General features: G+C 37.0%; 1 protein-coding gene across 1 annotated transcript; it reads left to right on the forward strand.

The window, feature by feature from the left end:
* The first annotated feature begins 6,651 nt into the window (after positions 1-6,651).
* LOC130743659 (AT-hook motif nuclear-localized protein 10-like) lies at positions 6,652-11,422 on the forward strand. The gene is made up of 5 exons (XM_057595892.1): positions 6,652-7,024; positions 9,256-9,308; positions 9,405-9,533; positions 10,305-10,469; positions 11,195-11,422. Exons 1-5 carry the CDS (start codon positions 6,652-6,654, stop codon positions 11,420-11,422), a joined length of 948 nt encoding a protein of 315 aa, XP_057451875.1.
* The last annotated feature ends 9,268 nt before the right edge of the window (positions 11,423-20,690 follow it).

The raw sequence follows: 20,690 nt of genomic DNA on the forward strand, positions 1-20,690 counted from the left end.
AAATGCTCTTGAGTGCAGATACTATAGTGGCTTGAGTTTTTCTAGTCTCATCCAACTAATGTAGAATGAAACTAAATTGGGAAGAAAGGAAAAGTTCCTAATAATAAGTGCAACTACATAAGTGCAAAATGCTCAATTGATTTAAACATTAAAAAGATACCATTAATCAAGAGTATCCTGAAGCTTTACGTAGCCGAGAATCCATACCCAAGCCAATGACATTAGAACCATAGCTTCATGATTTTCAGCCTTGTGCAAGTCTCCATGAACATCCTGCAAAAAGGTAAAATTGCAATTTAGAGTGAGAAGGTGACAAACAATAGCAAAGAGGAAACCTCAACCTTGATAACATTGAAGGAAAAAGCAAATATAGGGGTAAAGAAAAAATCAAGTGGAATAAGGTGGTTAATTAGTTGTTAGTTGTCTATCTGTAAAGATGCTACAGGAGCATTTCCTATTGCGGAAAATAAACATATTCTTGAGATGGTTCTACCATCACACCCTGCAGCACCTCAGCTTATTGAAGAAGATAGGGTAAATTGTACAATTAGGAAAAATGGAGGTTTCTGCCTATGATATTGAAGCTAGAGCAGTTTCCAGAGAAAATGGTTTCGTAACATACCATATTGGCTGCAAGTTGAATCGATGTAACATCACTTTATGCTATATATCAAATGCCAAATTATGTGGGGACATGCTGAGTAAAAGTCATAGTCAATTGCTAGGTTAAATGGAAAGAGAAAAAATGATTGATTCATTCATCGTGGTATCTAAATAAAATAAAAACAAAACAAAACAAACTGCCTTTAATATACAATGAAAGTTTAATCAAGTTATACCTCTGAGGCCAGCCATTGTTGTCCCATAAGTTTTATACAAAACACACAAATTAGGAACTCTAACCTGCAGGATCCCAAGCTTTTCGGAGCAAGTACTCTCTGCAGTACAATAAAAAATATCAGCAAAGTCCACACACATCTTAGCAATCAAAAATTATGAAATCTGCACGTTGGAGAAGTCATTCATTACCTTGAATATTTTCAGTAGCATGTTACGACAACTCAAAAATAAAACGGAATCACCAAGATATTGAAATATCAATGAACAATTTAAAAATAAATGACTGGCAGGGTATAACAGTGAAGCAGATAAGACTCAGAAATGTCGTGAAGGGTTACCAAATTAAAGAAAATCCGAACTACAATACAAATAGCTCTCGTTGAACGTAGAACTCAAACCGAAGAATGCCACCACCTGAGAATAAAATAAGAAGAAGAACCGGTGGGAAAATCAGAACGAAGAATCAAATTGCAGAAAGAAAGCATAAAAACAAAGGTGCTTACCCGTAATATGATGAAGGAGAACACAAAAGGAAAAGGTGGAATGGTGAACGAAAAGGAAAAAGACGACGCCTTTAGAAGAGGTGGGAGAACAGAAACGAAAGGAAGCCATAAAGGGGTGGAACTTGGAAGACCGAAAACGAAAGGGAGACATGAAGGGGAAAAGGGGAAAACGGAACGTTCAAACTTCAAACACAGCGAGGAGTTCTGAAGTTGAAAAGGAAAAAATCAAATGGCTAAGATTGAATGCTACGGACGGCCAGGATTAGATCTCTAACTAATTATATGGAGATTTACTGAATTGTCCATGGAACAAACTTACCCTTAAGGCTGCCAAAACTCTTCCTTTATATAGTTTATAGATAGATAGATAGATAGATAGATTCTTTCCTCTTATATTTTTTTCCTCTCATTTTCCACTCATAGATCCAAACAGAGAATTAAGGAAATATTAATCTTTTTTGAAACTAAGAAAATAATAATCATTGCTTAATTAAGATATTTTCATATTCTATTTCATTTTTTAACAATATAACGCTTTTATTTTTATTTTTCGGTTGCATGAATCATTCACGCCCGATTTAAAATCGCAATTTTTTTTTCGGTGAATGCAACTGCGTTAAATACTTGATAGGAAAGATGGAATGTTATCATTTATAATAGTCCTACTCGACTCGAAATTGCAAAAGTAATCTCATATAGGTCATTCTCATTCGGCTATGGTAATCAACCACATGATTCCCTTCAGTGGTATCAGAGCCATGCTTGCAAAACGTGTTTTGGATTTTATGTGTGTGTGCTGCATCTAGTAATGGGAGATGAGATGGTTGGTCCCCGGTTATCACAATTATAATTGGGGTTTTAAAAGAAGATTCCATGCTAGCGAGTGGGTGGAAAGAACATGTGATGTGCAAGGTGGGAAATGGCACAAATATCTGGTTTTAGCTTGAATTGTGGGTTGATACTAAACCTCTGTACCAGAAATTCCCATGGATCTTAGCCATGAGCACAAATAAAAATGCTTGGATTGCTAATATGGGATTGTTCGTGAGAGGGAAATGGCTATGGGACCTTAACTTCAGAAGACAATTCTTAATTTGATTGGGAGTTACACATATATGCTGCCTTTAAGGAGGCAATAAACACAATTTATCCAGCAGAACACGAGTGTGAGTGTGTGACTCCCTGATTTGGTGCTTAAATCAGAATGGTTTTTTCTCAATCAAAGTGTTGTGCATTTGGGCAGAAAAACAACTGGTCCATGATCCATATTTTCATCATCTCTGAGCAAGCCAAAAAGGTGGTTCCTCCTGAGGTTAACCTACTATTTTTGCAAGCCTACCATGATAAACTAGCATCGAAACATAACCTTATAAAGTGGGGAGTGATTGAGCCACATAATGGGAAGTGCGTGCTATGCGGTGGTCAGGAGGAATCAAGCGATCACTTATTTCTGCTGTGTGCAAAGATCAAGGATTATGGTATAGAATTATAAACATGGAAGGTTGTTTTTTGGCAATGTCTAACTCCCTGCAATCCTTGGCGCAGGAATGGTCATTACTGGCTGCAAAAACATATAAAAAAATTTGGGATTTAATCTCGTTTTCTCTAGTTTGGTTACTGTGGACAGCGAGGTATGCAATTATATTTAAAAGGCAAGGAGAACGAACAATACATACTTTAGTCTTTATGAAAACAGAAATTTGAAGAAAAACAAGCATGCTCTTAGTCAAAAGCTTTTGAACTAAGTTTTTAAAACTTTAAATTAAAAAAATTGAGAAAATAATAACATAATAGAGTGTGTCCGTGTATGTTGGTAGTGTGGCTAGCTCTAAGTGGGATGAGTGACTTAGAGCTAAAAAGCCTTAACTAAATAATGTGTTATATAAAAATTAGGGCAATGCCACAAGAGGCAATATGACTCTGCTTAATGTTATTCAACTTATTTGTTCTTATTCAACATGTATATATAATGTGTATCTTTAATTTAACACATTTTTATTGTTTATGGGTGTGGACTTTTTAGCACTTTCCCAAAAATGCCTTTTACTACCGTATCTCAACAATATTGTAATAATTGTCTGGAATTTGATATTATTGACTATTATGCATGTACTCTCATTTATTCCCTTGAAAAATGATAGAACCATTGCAGTCGGTAAAGCCACGTTCCTCATTTAAAACCATAGTGCAATTTCACTCGACTCTAAAAGCCATACAACCATACAACCAGACAACACCGAGGACGGACCCATAGGTGAGCTCTAGGCACATCCGGCTCAACTAGCCGGAATGACCTGGTCTAAGCACAAATCACCCCGATGAGACTGACATAGTGTCTAATTGACCTAGAAAATGGCCGAGATAAATAGTTAAGCACGACGACTCCAAGCCAATCATGCACTCAGAAGCCTAAGAGCTTCTCGCACACCTGGAAAGAGTAAAATACGTGCACACTTGGAGTTTTTTTTTTCTTTTTGTTGATGTAGTTTTTGGTGAATTTTTTAAAATCTTTGTTGATAATGATTTGTAATACTTTTTAATAAAAATGATGATTTTTCACATTCAGTTTTTTTCCTCCCTATTTTCACTTGGATTTTGGTATTGAATGACATAGAAACAATCATTATTTTATTTAAGATTCCACTTTTGATAGTTGCAAAGCTAAGGAACATATGAGCTTTTAATAAAATCTCGTGTCATATTAGTCAACTCCAATGATGAAATCTTGTTAAGTCTAAATCTTATTTTAAAATATCAGTAGTTTTAGTTCCCCATTTGCACCTGCATTATTTTTTTTACATAGCTCAACGGCCTCAACCTTGTGTTTTACTCATTAATTCATTGTTTCTATTTGAATATACCATGTTGGGTAAGTAATATACAAAGGAGAAAAAAAGTGGAAATGAAAAAAAAAACACGTCAGTATCCACAACAAAGATAACAAATTTTTTATTATGATTTCTTTATAGTGATACGAAAATAAAAGTTATGACAAAAATAAAGAAAATAAACAGCAGGAGCTAGCCTTTAGTGTTGTTGCTACTCCGCCGCCGGGTTTGGCTCCGCTCCTCCTTGCGGATGCAGTAGGCACTTCTTTTATTAGGCGTTAGTTTTTCCTGTTTTCTGTGTTTGTTTTGGTTTCTCTTTGGTTGCTTTGTATAAAAAAAAAAGGCGTATAAAATTGAGTGATGATAATGATTATATGTGATCTTTATTTAATATTTTTTTGTCATAAATAAAATGGGCCGAACCTATAACTATAACGCCATTCACTTTCTCACCCAACATCATTGTTATATTCTCGAAAGCCAATTCTTACTGGAAGTTAGTTTTTGTAAAACTATTCATTTCAAAAAAAAGAAATTGTAAAACTATTATTGATAGTGTGGTGAGAGAAATGGTTGGTGAGAAAAACCAAAAAGAAAACTAGATCAAGATGGGCTGTTTATTTTTCCTTTTTACAACATTCAATTAAATGGTGTGTTTTGATTTTTGTAGGGCTGGCCCAACTAATTTTGAGAGAATTTATTTTGGGATTTGGTTATATCACCCATGTCATTTTTTTTTGAACATACTCATGTCATTATTGAAGCCTCATAACAACATTTCATTTTCCTAACCAATTTATTTACCTCTTCCTAAATAATAAAAATTCGATATTTGTATCAACTATTAAGCACATGTTAAACCATTGATAACATATTAGTTACCAATTGTGCACGGATACCTATATTTTGGAATGTGTTTTAAATTAAAGTTCTCTCTAATCTTGAATTGAAATTACTTGAAAATTAACTTTAGCTTATGTGTGATTGTTAAATAATTTCCACTTCTTATCAATGTGATAATTAAAGTCCTTGACAACATAGGAGTAAAATAATTTGAGCCCTTTGTATCTTTCCTAAACATATGGACATGGCATAAATACATAAATATGATAAGACAACTCATTTTAAGTTAGTATTTAAAAAGTCATTTAGTTTATATGTAGACTCTCTGTACACATTCGAATATACGGCACAACAATACATGGTGATGGGATAATCACACGAAAACTCAATTCACTATGGCTTCTTTATAGTAACCTACTGTTTGGAATGTCACTTTTGGATGCTTACACGGACACTTAGTATACTACAACTTCTCTGTAGTAACCTGCCGTGGAAATGCCACTTCTTCTGGTCAACTTTATGTCGAACCTACACAGTTGATGAAACCTATACGGTTTCGAAGTATCAGTGGTCGCCTTAGTCTGGCAAAGATAACCCACCTGGTTTCAAATACCTCGTGATCCCTTCTCATCATCATGCATATGCCATGCAAATCACACCTCATCTCATATCTCATGCAAGTCATAGGCAATCATTCAACATCATCATATCAATGTCATTGCACACATGACATAACATATAGCAAAAATCATAACATATAAAGCATCTCATAACATAACATATATCTTATAATCAACAACCAAACAACACGACAATATCATATCATACCATACGATGCAACATCTCAACAACAACATCATAGTCACCATGCAATAAACAAGCATAGAAGCATCGCATCATTCAAGAAAACAAATCGCGCATTCATCCATATAGACTTTCTAGAACCGAAGTGTCATCACACCACTCCAATCAAGCATATATAGCATAACATAAATTCAAACAAGACACACAACATACGTCACAAGTACATGAATCTAAGACCGAAGTGTCCTCACCTTGCCCGTTGATCAGGTCCTAGTCCTTTAAGAACTTTGCTAATCAAACCTTAATAAAAGTAACCAAGTTACTAAGCAATATTGTAAGGATACACTAGAGAAAGGAATTACATGTATGGAAAATATCCACTCAACTCTTACTAATTAGATTTAAGTCCCTTAAAACTCATAAATTAAAGAAAGTTCCCTTAACTTCTTGATAGTTACAAAACAACCATTATATTTCTTAATAATCACACAAAGATCCCTACTTTTCCAAAAACGCTCCGAAAACTATTAATTCCATTCATGATGAAAATTCCCCAATAAATGTTATAGTTGACTTTAATCTTTATATAAACATACACATAAATGACTTGTATTTATGATATTTTTCAATTGCTGACGTATCGTGGCGACGTCAGAACTGAAGACAAATACATCGACATTCATGAATATAGTTGAATTAAATAGACTTGTTTTTCTCTCGAACCTTCTTTGCAGTACTATATAATACTTCAAATACCTCAATCTTCATACCACAAGTCAAGATTCTTACTTTTCTTCACATATCACCCTAAAATCTCAATCTCAATCTCATCCATGGAGGACTTGAACCAAATTGTTATGATGTCTCATGCCGCGAACTCCAGCAAGAACGAACTCGAACCAAACAAGGAGGAAGTGACGACACACACCGCCACTGGTGACATCGACATCGCACCACATGGTGCCAAAGTCGAGGTTGCACTGAAACTCGTGACTGGAGAAGCGTCTGAGGCGACAGGTTCTGGACATGTGGTGAAAAGGGGGAGGGGGAGGCCTCGAAAGTACAAAGTTAACGAGAGCCAACTGACTGTAGTGACGGCGCAGCCACCGGTATTCGCCATTCAACCTTATGGCGGAGGTGAAAATGTTAAGCGAAGCAGGGGACGCCCTCGGGGTTCTACGAAGCCACAAATTCCGACTTCCATTAGTAAGATTCTTTCTATTTGATCTATTGGTTTGTTTTCATTTGCATTAAATTTTTCATATTCTTTCTTTCTTTTTTCTGGGTGATTACTGCATTTTTGAAGATTGTCATGTTTACATAGAAATATTTTGTGTCCTTTTTTATAGATTTTCTTTTTTTTTCACATAATTTTTTTTATTTTAGTTGTATAAAATAATTATTTTGGATATTTTTTTAAAAAGAAGGAACAAATATATGTATTTTTATACTAATTAAGGTTATTTCTTTTATTTTCTCTTTCATCTATCATAACAGTGTTTTTGAGATAATCATATTATTTTTTGAAAATAATTTTATTTTCTATTTTTTTATAAATAATTACTTTTTTAAGTAGCACAAACAAAGCCCTTAAAAGTTTTAAAAATGAATTTTTTTATTAAAAAAATTTAGAAAAAGAGAAACATACTATTAATCTCAATTGGACATTTTTTTCCTGTTTATACAAAATGATTATGTTTAGATGTTTTAGGTCTTGCCTAAACTATTGAGGGAATATATTTTTGGGTTTGATCCACAAGCGATGTGTTGACTGAATTTGTATTAAATATTTATAACAACAACCTACCATTCTGTTTTTCTCTTTTTTTTTTTTGCTAATTCATTTAGTTTGTAGTTGAAATTGGGTATTTTTATAACTATTTTTCATATGACTAACTCCTTTTAACTTATTCATTACAAATTATAGACACTTTTTTTTTTTACTTTTATGCAATGCCTTTGTGATTTCGAATAAATGAGATTTTCTTTTCAAATGCCCAGTAGATGAATGTTGAAAATGTTACGTAATTTTAGATCCATAAATTCTTATCAATTAATAAGATACTTAAAACCAAACACAACATAAAAGTGATAAAAACAAAAGTGTTTATCTTTACTTGTTTATCCTAAAAAGTCGTGTCATGGTTAAGCTTGTGATCAGTTTTAGTTTTGAAGTAAAAAATAATAAGTTAGAAATAATCAATTACAAAATAAAAAAAATAATAGGCTTAAAATAATAATAGCAAGATTAACATAAATATCAAATTACAAAAGAAAAAAATAATAAGCTTGTGATTTAATATAGTTTTGAAATAAAATAAATATAATAATATCACAATAGTTCATGACACTCACTACTTAAAATATTTTAAAATAAAGATAAATTAAATAAAAATTAAAGAGTAAACACTAAATCGAATATCACAATGTGAAGTAACAATATACATAAGAGAGCTTAATCAATGTGAATTCTATATATTCTGAAAATAGAAAATATTTTTACATTTTTATTGAAAGTAAAAATAAAAATATTACAAATTGATTTAATTTGTTGACTTTTTATTCGAAAGCAGAATATATATTAATGAGTAAAATGTGAAAGATATACAATCCATCCCAAAATTTGTTGACTTTATTCACCCCTATATAGTTAATGACATTCCTCGTTATTTAATAACATTAAATCAAGTTAATTAACATAAAATCGCATCACATGTTGTTATATATTAAATGAGGCTTTATATTAAATCAATGTGAAGTAAATTTTTTTAAATAGTTATTAATTTAAAAAACATAGATCAATAAAAATAATTATTACTTTTCTTAATTACTATACACAATAATCATGTTTTTTCAGTCAGCACTTTAAATTTTTATATCTAATAAAATACTCATATTTAGATACTTGTTTATCATTTTATGTTTATAGTAATGCTTTAACAGAACAAATAGATAGAATAATATGCATTGACAATGTAAATATTTTTTACATTGTCAAAAAAATTATATTTTAAAGATATGACAATAAATTAAAAAAAAAACTTCATTATTTCAAATACAAACTTAGTAGTTAGCTTAAATAACACTTCTAGTTAGTGAAAATGGTGGGATTCTCAAGACTTCATATTGTTAAATGACTAGGGTAGGATTTTTATATGTTTTTTCCTCATGCTTAAAGCTCTATTTTTTTCTCATCCTTGAGCTCTTTGGTTGGTTTTTGGTGTATTTAGGTTTCTCTTGTAAATCTTGGTAGACTGTTGGGTTTTCCTTTTGTTTGTGTTTTTCTTTTGATAGGGCTGCTACTCAATGGTTGGTGGTTATCTTTTTGTTGTATTAATCACCCTCCTTTCTTTTTCGCTTTTAGCTTTGTTCCCAAAGCTTGTGCTTAATACATATTTATGCCTTCTAATTTTTTTTTGCATGGGGGTTTGTTGCAGTGTTAGCTGGTCGAGGTTTCACATCTCATGTGGTGGATGTGAACACTGGGGAGGTAATACGAAACTCATAAGAAAAATTTTCAAATTTAAACTTTTACTTTGTTTTACTGTTATTTCCATGTAGAGTTATAATTTTTTATGATTTTCAGGATGTGATGAGCAAGATAACACCATTTTATCAGGCAGGTCCTCTGTCAGTTAGTCTACTTTTTGCTCATGGTCATGTTTCAAGTGTTGCCTTTCTCCAACCTGATTCTAATAACCTATTGAGATATGAGGTACAATACAATTGTGGAAACAATCTTGTGCGTAATAATATTAACTTAAATTCTTCACTACCACATGATATCTCAAATTTGGTTAATGATAGAGAATTAGAATGGTAAAGAAAAATCCGAGGAGTGAAAACATATTATATATAGTATATAGTATGCACTAAAAAAACAGTACCCTTGGTTGTATAGATCAAAATGTAGTGAATATACTCCCACTACTAGAGGTGTCAAAATAGGCTGAGCTCGAAGGGATGACCTTAGGAACCCGAGTTAAAGTGTGGAATGTGCTAGTAAAGTTCAAGAATAGTATATTTTTCATAATCAGTTTGCATATTTATGTGGTGGAGAAATGATTGTTTTATTCTAAATTAACTTTTTAAAATTACTTTTAAGTTACCATTTCAGAAACAAATTGTCTGCTGCCTTATTTAACCCTTAAATGGTAAGTTGGGCTAACAATGTAGCAGCTCATTTAAAGTTAGCTCAACCAAATTTAACCCAAAAATGCGTTGGACCACTACAAACTCGCCTAAATGGGCCACAACAGCACAAGCCACTACATCATTTCATGGACACAAAACCTTAACCTTTTTATACAATGGCCCTATCCATTTATTCTTCGAATTGGCTTCCTTTTATTTTCTTATCATTTTCTTTAATTAATGTTCAACTCTGAAGGAACCTAAATTTTGCATGTCATGTATAGACCTGCTAAAAAAATTGTATGTATTTGTATTGAAATTTTATTTTTATATTTCATCTTGCTGCATACAGGGCTACTTTCAAATTATATCATTAAATGGATCATGCACCTATTCTACTGAAGTTGGTGGTCCTCTTACAAAAACCTTCAAGTTCGCGATTTCATTGCTTAAACCCGATGGAGAGATGTTTGGAGGGAACATTACAAGCTCCTTGATAGCCGCTGGCCCTGTTCGCGTAAGAATTTTTTGACATCCATATAAGATTGAAGTGAATCTAGTTTATGTGTGTTAACTTTTTTACTCTATATGTATCCTTTGATTTCATTGAAGGAATTAAAGTTTTTGAGTCTTGAAGCACCACTTAGTTTCAAAACATATTTGATAGATGAATCAATCAATTAGTAAAAAATTAAATATTAGAATAGTTAATAAATACACATGAACTTATGTATAACCTTTATACTTTGCTTTGGAATTTGTTGTACTCTGATGATTGATAGCCTTGGAGGAACATTCCAATGATTAACTTTTGAAGACCTTTAAGTATGTATTTAAAATTTCACTTATAGTTGACTTAAAATATAAAATTAATTATCGGAAAATATGTCGTGAGTTGGGTGTAAAAGTGAATTCTGACTAATCCAAGCATATCATTAGTATCACATTGTTTATGTATGCATACAAACAATGAGACATCCCATATGAGTCATATCATAGGTAAGCACTTATATTCATCATACCCTAACAACAATTTTTATACTCTAAAATAGTATAATCAAATGTTTATTTGCATTAAGTTACTTTTTCTCAAACATAGAATGATTGTTAATTCCTTGCATGTATAGTGGACATGGAAATTGAATTTAGTTTGAAGTACTATATCTTAATTATTATTCACCATTATGTTGCATCATTGAATGGCAATTTTTAAATTAACTTTAGACTCTTTTTTTTCATCAGCTTATATTGGCAACTTTCAAGCAAAACATAAGCAATCATATGAAGAGAAGGCAGTCATGTGGATCATCTACTGCTTCAAACATCCCAGGTAACCCAGATTCTGCAAGAGGAGATCTGCATAAAGTTCCTAGGATGACAAAAGGGGAGATCATCTGTCCTACACCAATATCAGCAGTGTTGCCAACATCATCAACTGATGGCATAACTGAGACTCCACCTCTTTCTTAGACAAGAGATGAAGTGCCATAACATGACATCCATGGAGATAATAACATGTATTATGAATCTGTTTGCGGTGTTGTCCTTGAATGTGAACTCGTACAGCCTGATGGAGAACAAAAGTGACCATTTGCGGATGTCGTTGGTGTCAGTGCTCCTTAGATGTCGAAATCTTTATTGTCCCTCTCATGCGTTCAATTTTGGAGAACAAATTTATTTTTTCTTTTTTAAGTTTACAATGACATTTTTTCTATTGCAAGTCTTTAAAAGGATAATGTTTTTGTATGAGTTTATAAGGTTGTCGCGAATAATTATTTCGTTTAAGAAAAATATTTTATGTTTTATTAGTGATCGTAAGATTGTTATATTAAAATTTGAGTTCAAATTTCAACAAAGGAAGAACTAGTTACATTCATTTTTTTTTTTTTTTTTTTTTTTTTTTTTTCTGAAAACGAGTTCAAGAAAGTAAAAATTAATACATAGAGTAAAGAATAGTTTCGGCAAAAAAAGAGAGATTAAATATACTTGTTTTTCTCTCGAACCTTTTCTACAGTACTATATGATACTTCAAACACCTCAATCTTCATAACCACTGCAAGCCCACTTTTCTTCTGCACTCACAAGCCAAGATTCTTACTTTTCTTCACACATCACCCTAAAATCCCAATCTCAATCTCATCCATGGAGGGCTTGAACTAAATTGTTATGATGTCTCATGTCCAAACTCCACCAAGAACGAACTCGAACCAAACAAGAGGAAGTGACGGCACACACCTCCACTGGTGACAACGACATTGCACCACATAGTGCCAAAGTCAAGGTTGAATGGAAACTCATGGTTGGAGAAGCGTCTGAGACAACAAGTTTGGAACATGTGGTGAAAACGGGGAGGGGGGCCTCAGAAGCATAAGCTTAACTAGAGACAGCTGACTTCGATGATGGCGCAATTGCCGGTATTCAGCATTCAACCTTATGGCAGAGGTGAATGTGTTAAGTGAAGTAGGGGACACGCTCGTTGGAAGCCACTAATTCCAACTTCCATGAGTAAGTTTCTAACTATTAGTTTTATTGGTTAGTTTGAATTTCGTTGAATTTTTTTCTTCTTTTTTCTTGGTGGTTACTGCATTTTTTAAGTTTGTCATTCTTTTTTTTTAGAAGATAAATGATTATATATTGATATCCACCAAAAACCCCTAAGGACATCACCCTTAGGGAGCGAGGATAACCCCAAAAATAACGAGGCACCTCAACAAACAAAAGAAAACCCCTCTAAGCCAAAATACCCCTAACCAGGATCTACGAACAAAGGCAAACTAGCCAAGAGCACGAGCCAAAGAGAAACCCCTTAAATTACACAAAACCCGCCCGAGATGTACATACATAAATTAAGTCTTAAAATGTTCCTCATAAACCTTTTCCAACCCTTGAATGGCCTCTACGTCGCTTCCCTCAAACTCTAGCCCCAAGGGTTTTCCCAGAAGCCACGTATTTTTCAAACGCGTGAAGTAAGGTCCACCACTAGCAGGAATAGAGGTCGACAACATCAAGGGCAAAGAGGCGCAAGCATCCTCAAAGTCATCCCGCACCAACTCCCAGATCGGGGTCGAGCAATGGTTCTCTGGCAAGAAGGAGGGACCTTTTTAGGACGCTCGCGCTAACGGGGTTGCTGAACTAGCTCATCAACAGAAGTTCCCTCCTCAAGCACTGAACCAGCGTCTTCCACCCTTCCCAACAGAAGAAGCCGAGGGAAGAGGAGACACTGGCAGAGCCAGTTGACCCACCTAAAGCGGAGAAGCTTCATTTGCAACTGCACCAGACCAAGGGGTGACCAATCCAAAAGATTTGATGTTCTCCAAGAGCACATACCCACACCTCAAAACCGTAGGACACATATTCAAGAGAGGGATAGTCCTCGTAACAACCAAACTCCTTATACCCAAAGTCACCAACAGAAGAGAGGGAACAACAACAAGTTATAGCAAAGATCAAAGGAGAGGTTCCGGTTCCACTTCCAAGTCGAGGGACCGTGGAGAAGGAAAGAAAGGCCATTCTCCCACAACCCCCTTAAGCCTAAAAAAGATGCAACATAGTGAACACCACCCTGCAATACCTCCGCACCCATCGCCTCAGCAACAGTTAAACCATCTTTGGACCACTGCTCCTTCCGAGCCGAACCCAGAACCAAACAACCATCGACGTCGCCATCTCTCCCTTCTACTTCTCTCGCTTCACCAGCCAAACCAAAACTGAAACCTGAAATCTATGGAAAAAGGAACATATCCGAAACTCTCAAAACCTCTTCAAACGAACACCCAACACCATCGTGCATCCTTAACTCATCCTTAGAAAAAGAAGACAAGCCGGTATCCTTCCTACATCCCATGACAACATCTCGCCTGGAAAAAAAAGATGGGTGAGGATTACTAACCTTCCATTGATTCACAAAAGTAAAGAGTCGCTTTCCCTGTTCAGAAACAGTCTGAGACCCCAAACCAGAAGTGCACGAAATTGAATTGCCTACCTGAGGGAGCCTGGCAATGGAAACCGATATAGAAGCACTCCCCAACTTAAGCCCATCAAGACCTTGAATCGCCTTCAGCGCCTGTTCTCTAAAACCATATTGTACGAAGGCAAATCAAAAAATTCTTCCAATCTTTCTTTAACGTTGGATAAAGAGGTTGGTAACCTCGCCAAACTTCAAGCAGATAGCGCGGAGATGAAGATAACCGACCTTCTCTTCGATTCCATCGATGAACACCGAAAATCACTTCCTCCCTCAGTCGTGGCTTCCACCCGCTCCACATCTGCTTCACCGTCTAGCTCTCCGCCTTCTGCCTCGCCATCCACGTTGCCTCGCCGCGAGCCGCCCTCGAGCCCTTTTGATTCACCGCCGTCGTCCCTGAATCGCCTGACCTAGAAACCCTAGCAGAGGGGTTCAAACGCATATTCAGATATCTGACTTAAAATTTGTCCTGTTTACTTTGAAATATTGTGTTCCTTCTTTATAGAGTGTTTTTTTTCACATGAAAAAAATAATTTTAGTTGTCTAAAATAATTATTTTTGAGGGTTTTTTTAATAAAATAAAAAACAAGAGTGGATATATGTTTTATCACACAAATTAAAGTTATTTTTTATTTTCTCTTTCATCTATCATAACAATTTTTTTTTTTGGTACATCGGAAAATAAACAGACAAGAAACAAAAACTACAAAGCTAACAAATCTCTAGCCAGAATCGGCTGAAGCTCTTGAGGAGGGCTCTCAAGACAAGTCAGGGGGCAAAGGAGGCTAACTCCAAGTCCTGCAAGGCAATCAGCTGCTGCATTCGCCTCTCTAGGGACGTAAGCAAGAGTAACAGTCCAATCCCGATCCAGGAGAAGACGAATATCCAGGAGCTCAGGCGCCAAGGCATGAAACTGATACCGATCATTCTCCAAAGCTTCCACAATATCCAAACAATCAACTTCGCAAGTAGCTCTCCTAACATTGGCATTCCACAACAGTGTTAGACCATGCTTTAGAGCTGCAATCTCCGCCCGAAGAGCATCTCCTCCGAGGCTACCTGCATAGAAACCAGATATCCAAGCACCATGGGCATCCCGAACAATGCCACCCATTCCCATTCGATCATCATCATGCTTAAACGCCCCATCTGAGTTCATTTTGTACTCACCGGAAACAGGGGGAGCCCAACGGACTGGAGCATCGTCGACCATGGACTACGATAGACCTCTCGTGAGTAATAGATCATAGTCCCTGTGCTCCGTAATAATCCAATTCACAGTGCTTACCACTGTCCAATCGTTATCACCTAGGACTTCATTATTCCTCCATCTCCATATACCCCATATTGCTGTCAAAAACAGAGAAGCATGAGGACCTTGAGCTTGCGATTTTACCCAGGCTTGGGCATTACTCACGAAGAAGCCTGGCCACCCAAGAGCATTAAGCCGAACCCATACATCACGCACAATTCTACAGTCCCTGAGGCAATGCAAGATGTCCTCGAATTGATGTTGACAGCGCGGGCAAGCAGGGGAATTTGCAAGCTTGCATCTGAACCGAAAGCTATTGACTTGGATCGCACCCTGCATGATAAACCAGACAAAGACCCGAATTTTTTCCGGAACCCGAATTTTCCAAATCCATTTCCAGGAATCGGGTGTAGAGGGGGGGAGCTGGGAAGAAGACTCAAGAAGCCAGGAGTATGCAGCAGCAGCAGTAAACACACCTTGTCTCCCCTTCTTCCACGTCCAATGATCATGGAGTCTATCATCCACCAGGGGAGTGATGTCGTGCAGCTTCTGCAGAATCAAAGAAGGGACAACAATATACAAACTAGTCGTGACCCAATCCCCTCCAATCACCAAATCTCTAAGAGACACGTGGATTTCATGAATATCCACATAAGGGATGTGATTTGCCAAGTTTCCATGACCACTCCAATCATGGTACCAAAAAGAGGACTCACCGTTCCCCAACTTGAAACCAAACCCGTCCTTTAATTCATCTCTAGCACGCAACACCCCTTTCCAAAGGGTAGAAGAACTAGGCTTGGCCGAGACTTCCAACAAAGAATGGTCTTTTATGTACTTATGGGTAAGCACTTGGACCCATAGTTTATCAGATTGTTGTAACAAGTTCCACACTAGTTTGCCAAGCAGGGAGGTATTTGCAAGCGCTGCGTCTCTAATCCCAAGTCCTCCGACATGCCTGGGCTGAGTAACAATCTCCCACTTAACTCGATGCCACCCACGGCTAGCAGCGGAGTTAGACCAAATAAAGTTTCGAGCCGCTCTATCAATCGAATGGATTGTCTTCCTGGGGAGCCAGACCGCTTGCATATAGTAAGTGAGAATTGCTGTGATAACAGACCTAGCAAGACAAATTTTTCCTGCTGTGTTGAGAATGCGACTCTTCCAGCCTGCTAATCTCCTCTCAATTTTGTCCACAAGAAAATCAAAATCACCATGAGATACTCTGCCACTGATCATTGGAAAACCTAATTACTTGCCCAGGTTCCGAACAATTCTGATGGGACAAACAACTGCAATATCTCGACGGGTACTTTGGGGAACCCCTTTAGAGCACAAAGCCTTTGATTTCGCAGCACTAACTTTCAAACCTGATGCCGAGCCAAAGTCCTCCAAAATTTCAGCAACCATCTCAACTTGTGATCTAGAGGCCTTGCAAAAAAGAAGCACGTCATCTGCAAAGAAAATATGAGAGAGAGGAGGACCACCTCTAGAAAGAGATATTGGATGCCACAAACTCGCATCCACTGCATTCTGAATACGAACTGAAAGCTTCTCCATGCACATAACAAAAAGGTAGGGAGACAACGGATCCCCTTGGCGGAGACCCCGAACAGGGCTAAACCAAGGGAGCCTAGAACCATTCCAAAGGAGAGCAAGCCTGGATGAAGACACACAGCTCATGATAAGGCGAATAATGAGGTCTGGAAACCCAAATTCCCTAAGAGTTTCCTCCAAGAACCCCCAAGAAAGCTTGTCATAAGCTTTTTCCAAATCAATTTTGAAAGCCATAGAGCCGTTTCTTGCTTTAGAGTGATCAAGGAAGTGAATTGCCTCCTGAGCCAAGATAGCATTGTCAGTGGTCCCCCGCCCCGGAATAAAGCTAGACTAGAGGGGGCCAATAAACTGATCCAAGTAAGGGCGGATACGAAGGACCAGCACCTTCGTGATTATTTTATAAACAACGTTACACAGACTAATGGGTCGAAACTCCTTCATCTGACTAGGAACATCAACTTTGGGGATCAAAACAATCAAAGTTTCAGCTAGTGAAGGATCGATAGTACCTGTACTAAACGCATCACTGACCACCCTCCAAACATCCTCCCCAACAATATCCCAATACTGTTTGAAGAACGCAGGTTGAAAGCCATCAGGCCCTGGGGCTTTGAACGACTTCATGGACATAAGAGCTCTTTTTACCTCCTCAATGGTGACAGGCTCAAGAAGATCCAGTCGGCAATCCTCAGGAATAGACAGAAAGTTCAGCACCTGAAAGTGGTCAAGCAAAGTATCCCCCCAGAGCAAAACAAATCCATGAAAAAATCCCGGGCCTGTCTCTGAAGCACACCCTCGTCTAAGCTCCAAGAGCCATCCATCAACTGAAGTCTATGAATTTTATTTCTCTTCCTACGGATAACTGTTTGTGTGTGGAAAAAAGCAGTGTTACGATCACCAAATCTAACCCACTGCTCTCGGGACTTCTGGTACCAAAGAAGCTCCTCATTCCGCAAGATATCTCGGTACTCCGCCTGAAGCTGAGCCTCAAGCTGGACTAGACTAGAAGTCACCCGAACATCAAGTTCTCTCTGGACTCCTCGAAGCCGGCCCTCCACATGCCTCCTCCGTTGGAAGATATTTCCAAAGGTGTGCTTATTAAAGGAGATCGAGTCAGTTTGGACACGGTAGAGCTTATCACGCAGTATTCCCCCCGGGCTCCTCCAAGCATTGCTAACAATAGATCGGTAGCCATCATGATTAGCCCAAGCTGCAAGGTAACAGAATGGCCTCTCAACAGGACCCTCTCCAGGAACATTGCATCTAACTATAATAGGGTTGTGGTTAGAATGCATCCTTGTTTGAACCTCTACATAAGCCTCAGGAAAAGCAAGTCTCCAGTCACTATCAGCAAAGGCCCGGTCCAATCTCTTAGACATACGAAGGATTCCCCTTTCCTTCCGATGCCAAGTGAACTGACCCCCCTTCGCCTCAAGGTCAATCAAATCACAATTATCCAGAGCAGAAGCAAAACGGAGAGCTCTCCCAGGAAGGAAAGCACCTCCCCTCACCTCCGAAGGGTAAAGAATCTCATTAAAATCGCCTACTGCAAGCCAAGGTCTTGAAACACTACCTCGAAGATAAGATAAATGCTCCCAAAGGGCCTCTCTCTGCATAGCCACGGGACTAGCATACACTGCCGAGCAAGTCCAGACATAAGCACCAACAGCAATATCAAAGGTGAGCATTTGAGAGAAAGAGTTGAAAGTTAGTGGATGGAAGTTAAAAGTAATTAGGTTTTCCAATGATCAGTGGCAGAGTATCTCATGGTGATTTTGATTTTCTTGTGGACAAAATTGAGAGGAGATTAGCAGGCTGGAAGAGTCGCCTTCATGTTGAAAAAGGTCTCAAATCATATGAAAAAGGTCTCAACTCTTTCACGTTGAAAAAGGTCTCAACTTGAAAGAGGTCTCAACTTGAAAAAAGTCTCAACTTGAAAAAGGTCTCAACTCTTTCAAGTAGTTAGGTCTCAACTTTCAACTCTTTCATGTTGAAAAAGGTCTCAAATCATATTATTTTTTTCTCAAATCTTTCTTTCATACCCTGCCTTGTAGTTAGTTAAAAAATATGGAAAATCCAATTACTTTCAAAAAATAATATGATTAGCTAATCATATTATTTTTAGTTAAATAATACTCTGCCACTGATCATTGGAAAACCTAAGTACTTGAAAGTAATTGGATTTTCCATATTTTTTAACCTAATCATTACAAATTATACACACTTTTTTTTTTTACTTTTATGTAATGTTTTTGTGCTTTCAAATAAATGAGATTTTATTTTGAAATGCCTTGTAGATGGAAGTTGAAAATGTTACGTAATTTTAATTCCATAAATTCTTATCAATTAATAAGTTGAAATGGAAAAAAGTCTGGCTACACCAAGAAAAAGTGGAGATAGAGAACCCTTTGAGGGGTTGTTCCTCAAAATACCTCTTCTTCATATGACACTTGTTATGTCTCTGTAGTATCACATGTTCATCTAGAGGAGAGGATAATCTTGATAGCATAATGCGACTCTCCTCTGTAGCCATGACTATTTAGCTTAGTTGAAAAATCTGATAAAAATTGCAATGCCGCTAATGTTAACCTATTTGGAAATTTGACTATGAACTGAATCATCAATTTTTTTAAATAAGCTAAAATTGACCGCCACACGAAGTAATGAAAAAGGGTTAAACTATATAGAAGCAAAAACAATACTATTGGAGGAATGTTTTTCAATTCTTTTAGATCTATTTTTTATAGAAGAATAATTTCTTGGAGGATGTAATCATGCAACATTTATATATTGTATTGTTTGCTGGTGAATAGTATAACTAGAAAATTGGCATTGCCTCATTTTATTTTCGTTCTTAAGGTTTTGTTAGATTTTCCTCAATGGTTTTCGACTAGGTGATGCGCCTCGGTGGCTTTGGCGAGGTTTTCACGACATGAGTTGGCCAAGCAAAGTGTTCTAAGCTCGGCAGTGGCAGAGGGAGCTACTGCCACTGTTGGAGAAGAGGAGGCTTGGGTTGCCTTGGATTTGTCTGAAGATGAAGACTTGATGCTCACTGGACTTGTCAGAAGCTGCCCGATGGACCACGACGCTACTCCCTTGGTTCTTTTTCCTGAAATTTCAAACTGAGTTTTTCCTGTTGCATCTACTAACCTTTAACCATATGTTGTTTCCCAATTTCCCTCTTTGGGCACTGTCTTTGAGGTTGTGCAGGTGCATGATGTTTTTGTTGAGTTGCCTGAACAACGTGCTGCTGTGAAAAATTCCTAAGGCTAGGGGCACAAAGAAGGCAGTGGCGGCAGGTAGCAAGAAGCAGGGTCTTTTAGAGAATGACATTGGTCCTACGCCACCAGACGTTGGAGCCTCGATGGTGTCAGGGAGAGAGCTGATGGTGTTGCTTGAGGAGCTCTCTAAGCCTTTTGGCATCATGACGCGTGCCCACAGTGCTATTCTGATGGGGAAACGCCTGGGTATGCAGTATGACTGCTAAGATGAATATGCCCTCTTCGACATAGCAACTCAGATCCGTGCACGCAACAATGATCCTTAGTTTTGTTTGAGGGTGGTTCTCGATTTTGCCTAGAGTTGAGGTCTTGGGTTTTTAGGGTCTTAGGGGTTTTTTTGGGTATCTTGTAGGCCTTTGGTGGTTTTCTTTGGGCGTTGTGTATAGGCGGTATAAGCTTTTAGGGGGACTTTTTCCCTGCGTTCTTTTGGGTTGGTTGCTTTTTATTTTGGTTCGTTGTTGTTGCTTGATTTTGTTACTTTTTGACCCTTTATGAGCGTACATCCATGTCTATTTCCTCATCCTCATTCAATCAATACAATTTCTATTTTCAAAAAAAAAACATTTCTTACAGATCCAACCTTGATAGAGAGTTTCTCTCAAGATGTTTTCGTCACTTATTTCTTTCCTCCATTGTATCATAGTGCCCAACAATAATGTGTTATCGTCCATCCTTTCTACACAA

This window comes from Lotus japonicus, chromosome 3 (assembly GCF_012489685.1).
Source record: "Lotus japonicus ecotype B-129 chromosome 3, LjGifu_v1.2".
In the NCBI taxonomy this organism is placed as follows: domain Eukaryota; kingdom Viridiplantae; phylum Streptophyta; class Magnoliopsida; order Fabales; family Fabaceae; genus Lotus; species Lotus japonicus.

Excerpts from the sequence above, each read along its gene's own strand:
- LOC130743659 (XM_057595892.1), top strand. The coding sequence starts at position 6,652 with ATGGAGGACTTGAACCAAATTGTTATGATGTCTCATGCCGCGAACTCC. Across the intron at positions 9,309-9,404 it reads TGGATGTGAACACTGGGGAG|GATGTGATGAGCAAGATAAC; the intron begins GTAATACGAAAC and ends TATGATTTTCAG. Across the intron at positions 9,534-10,304 it reads ATAACCTATTGAGATATGAG|GGCTACTTTCAAATTATATC; the intron begins GTACAATACAAT and ends TGCTGCATACAG.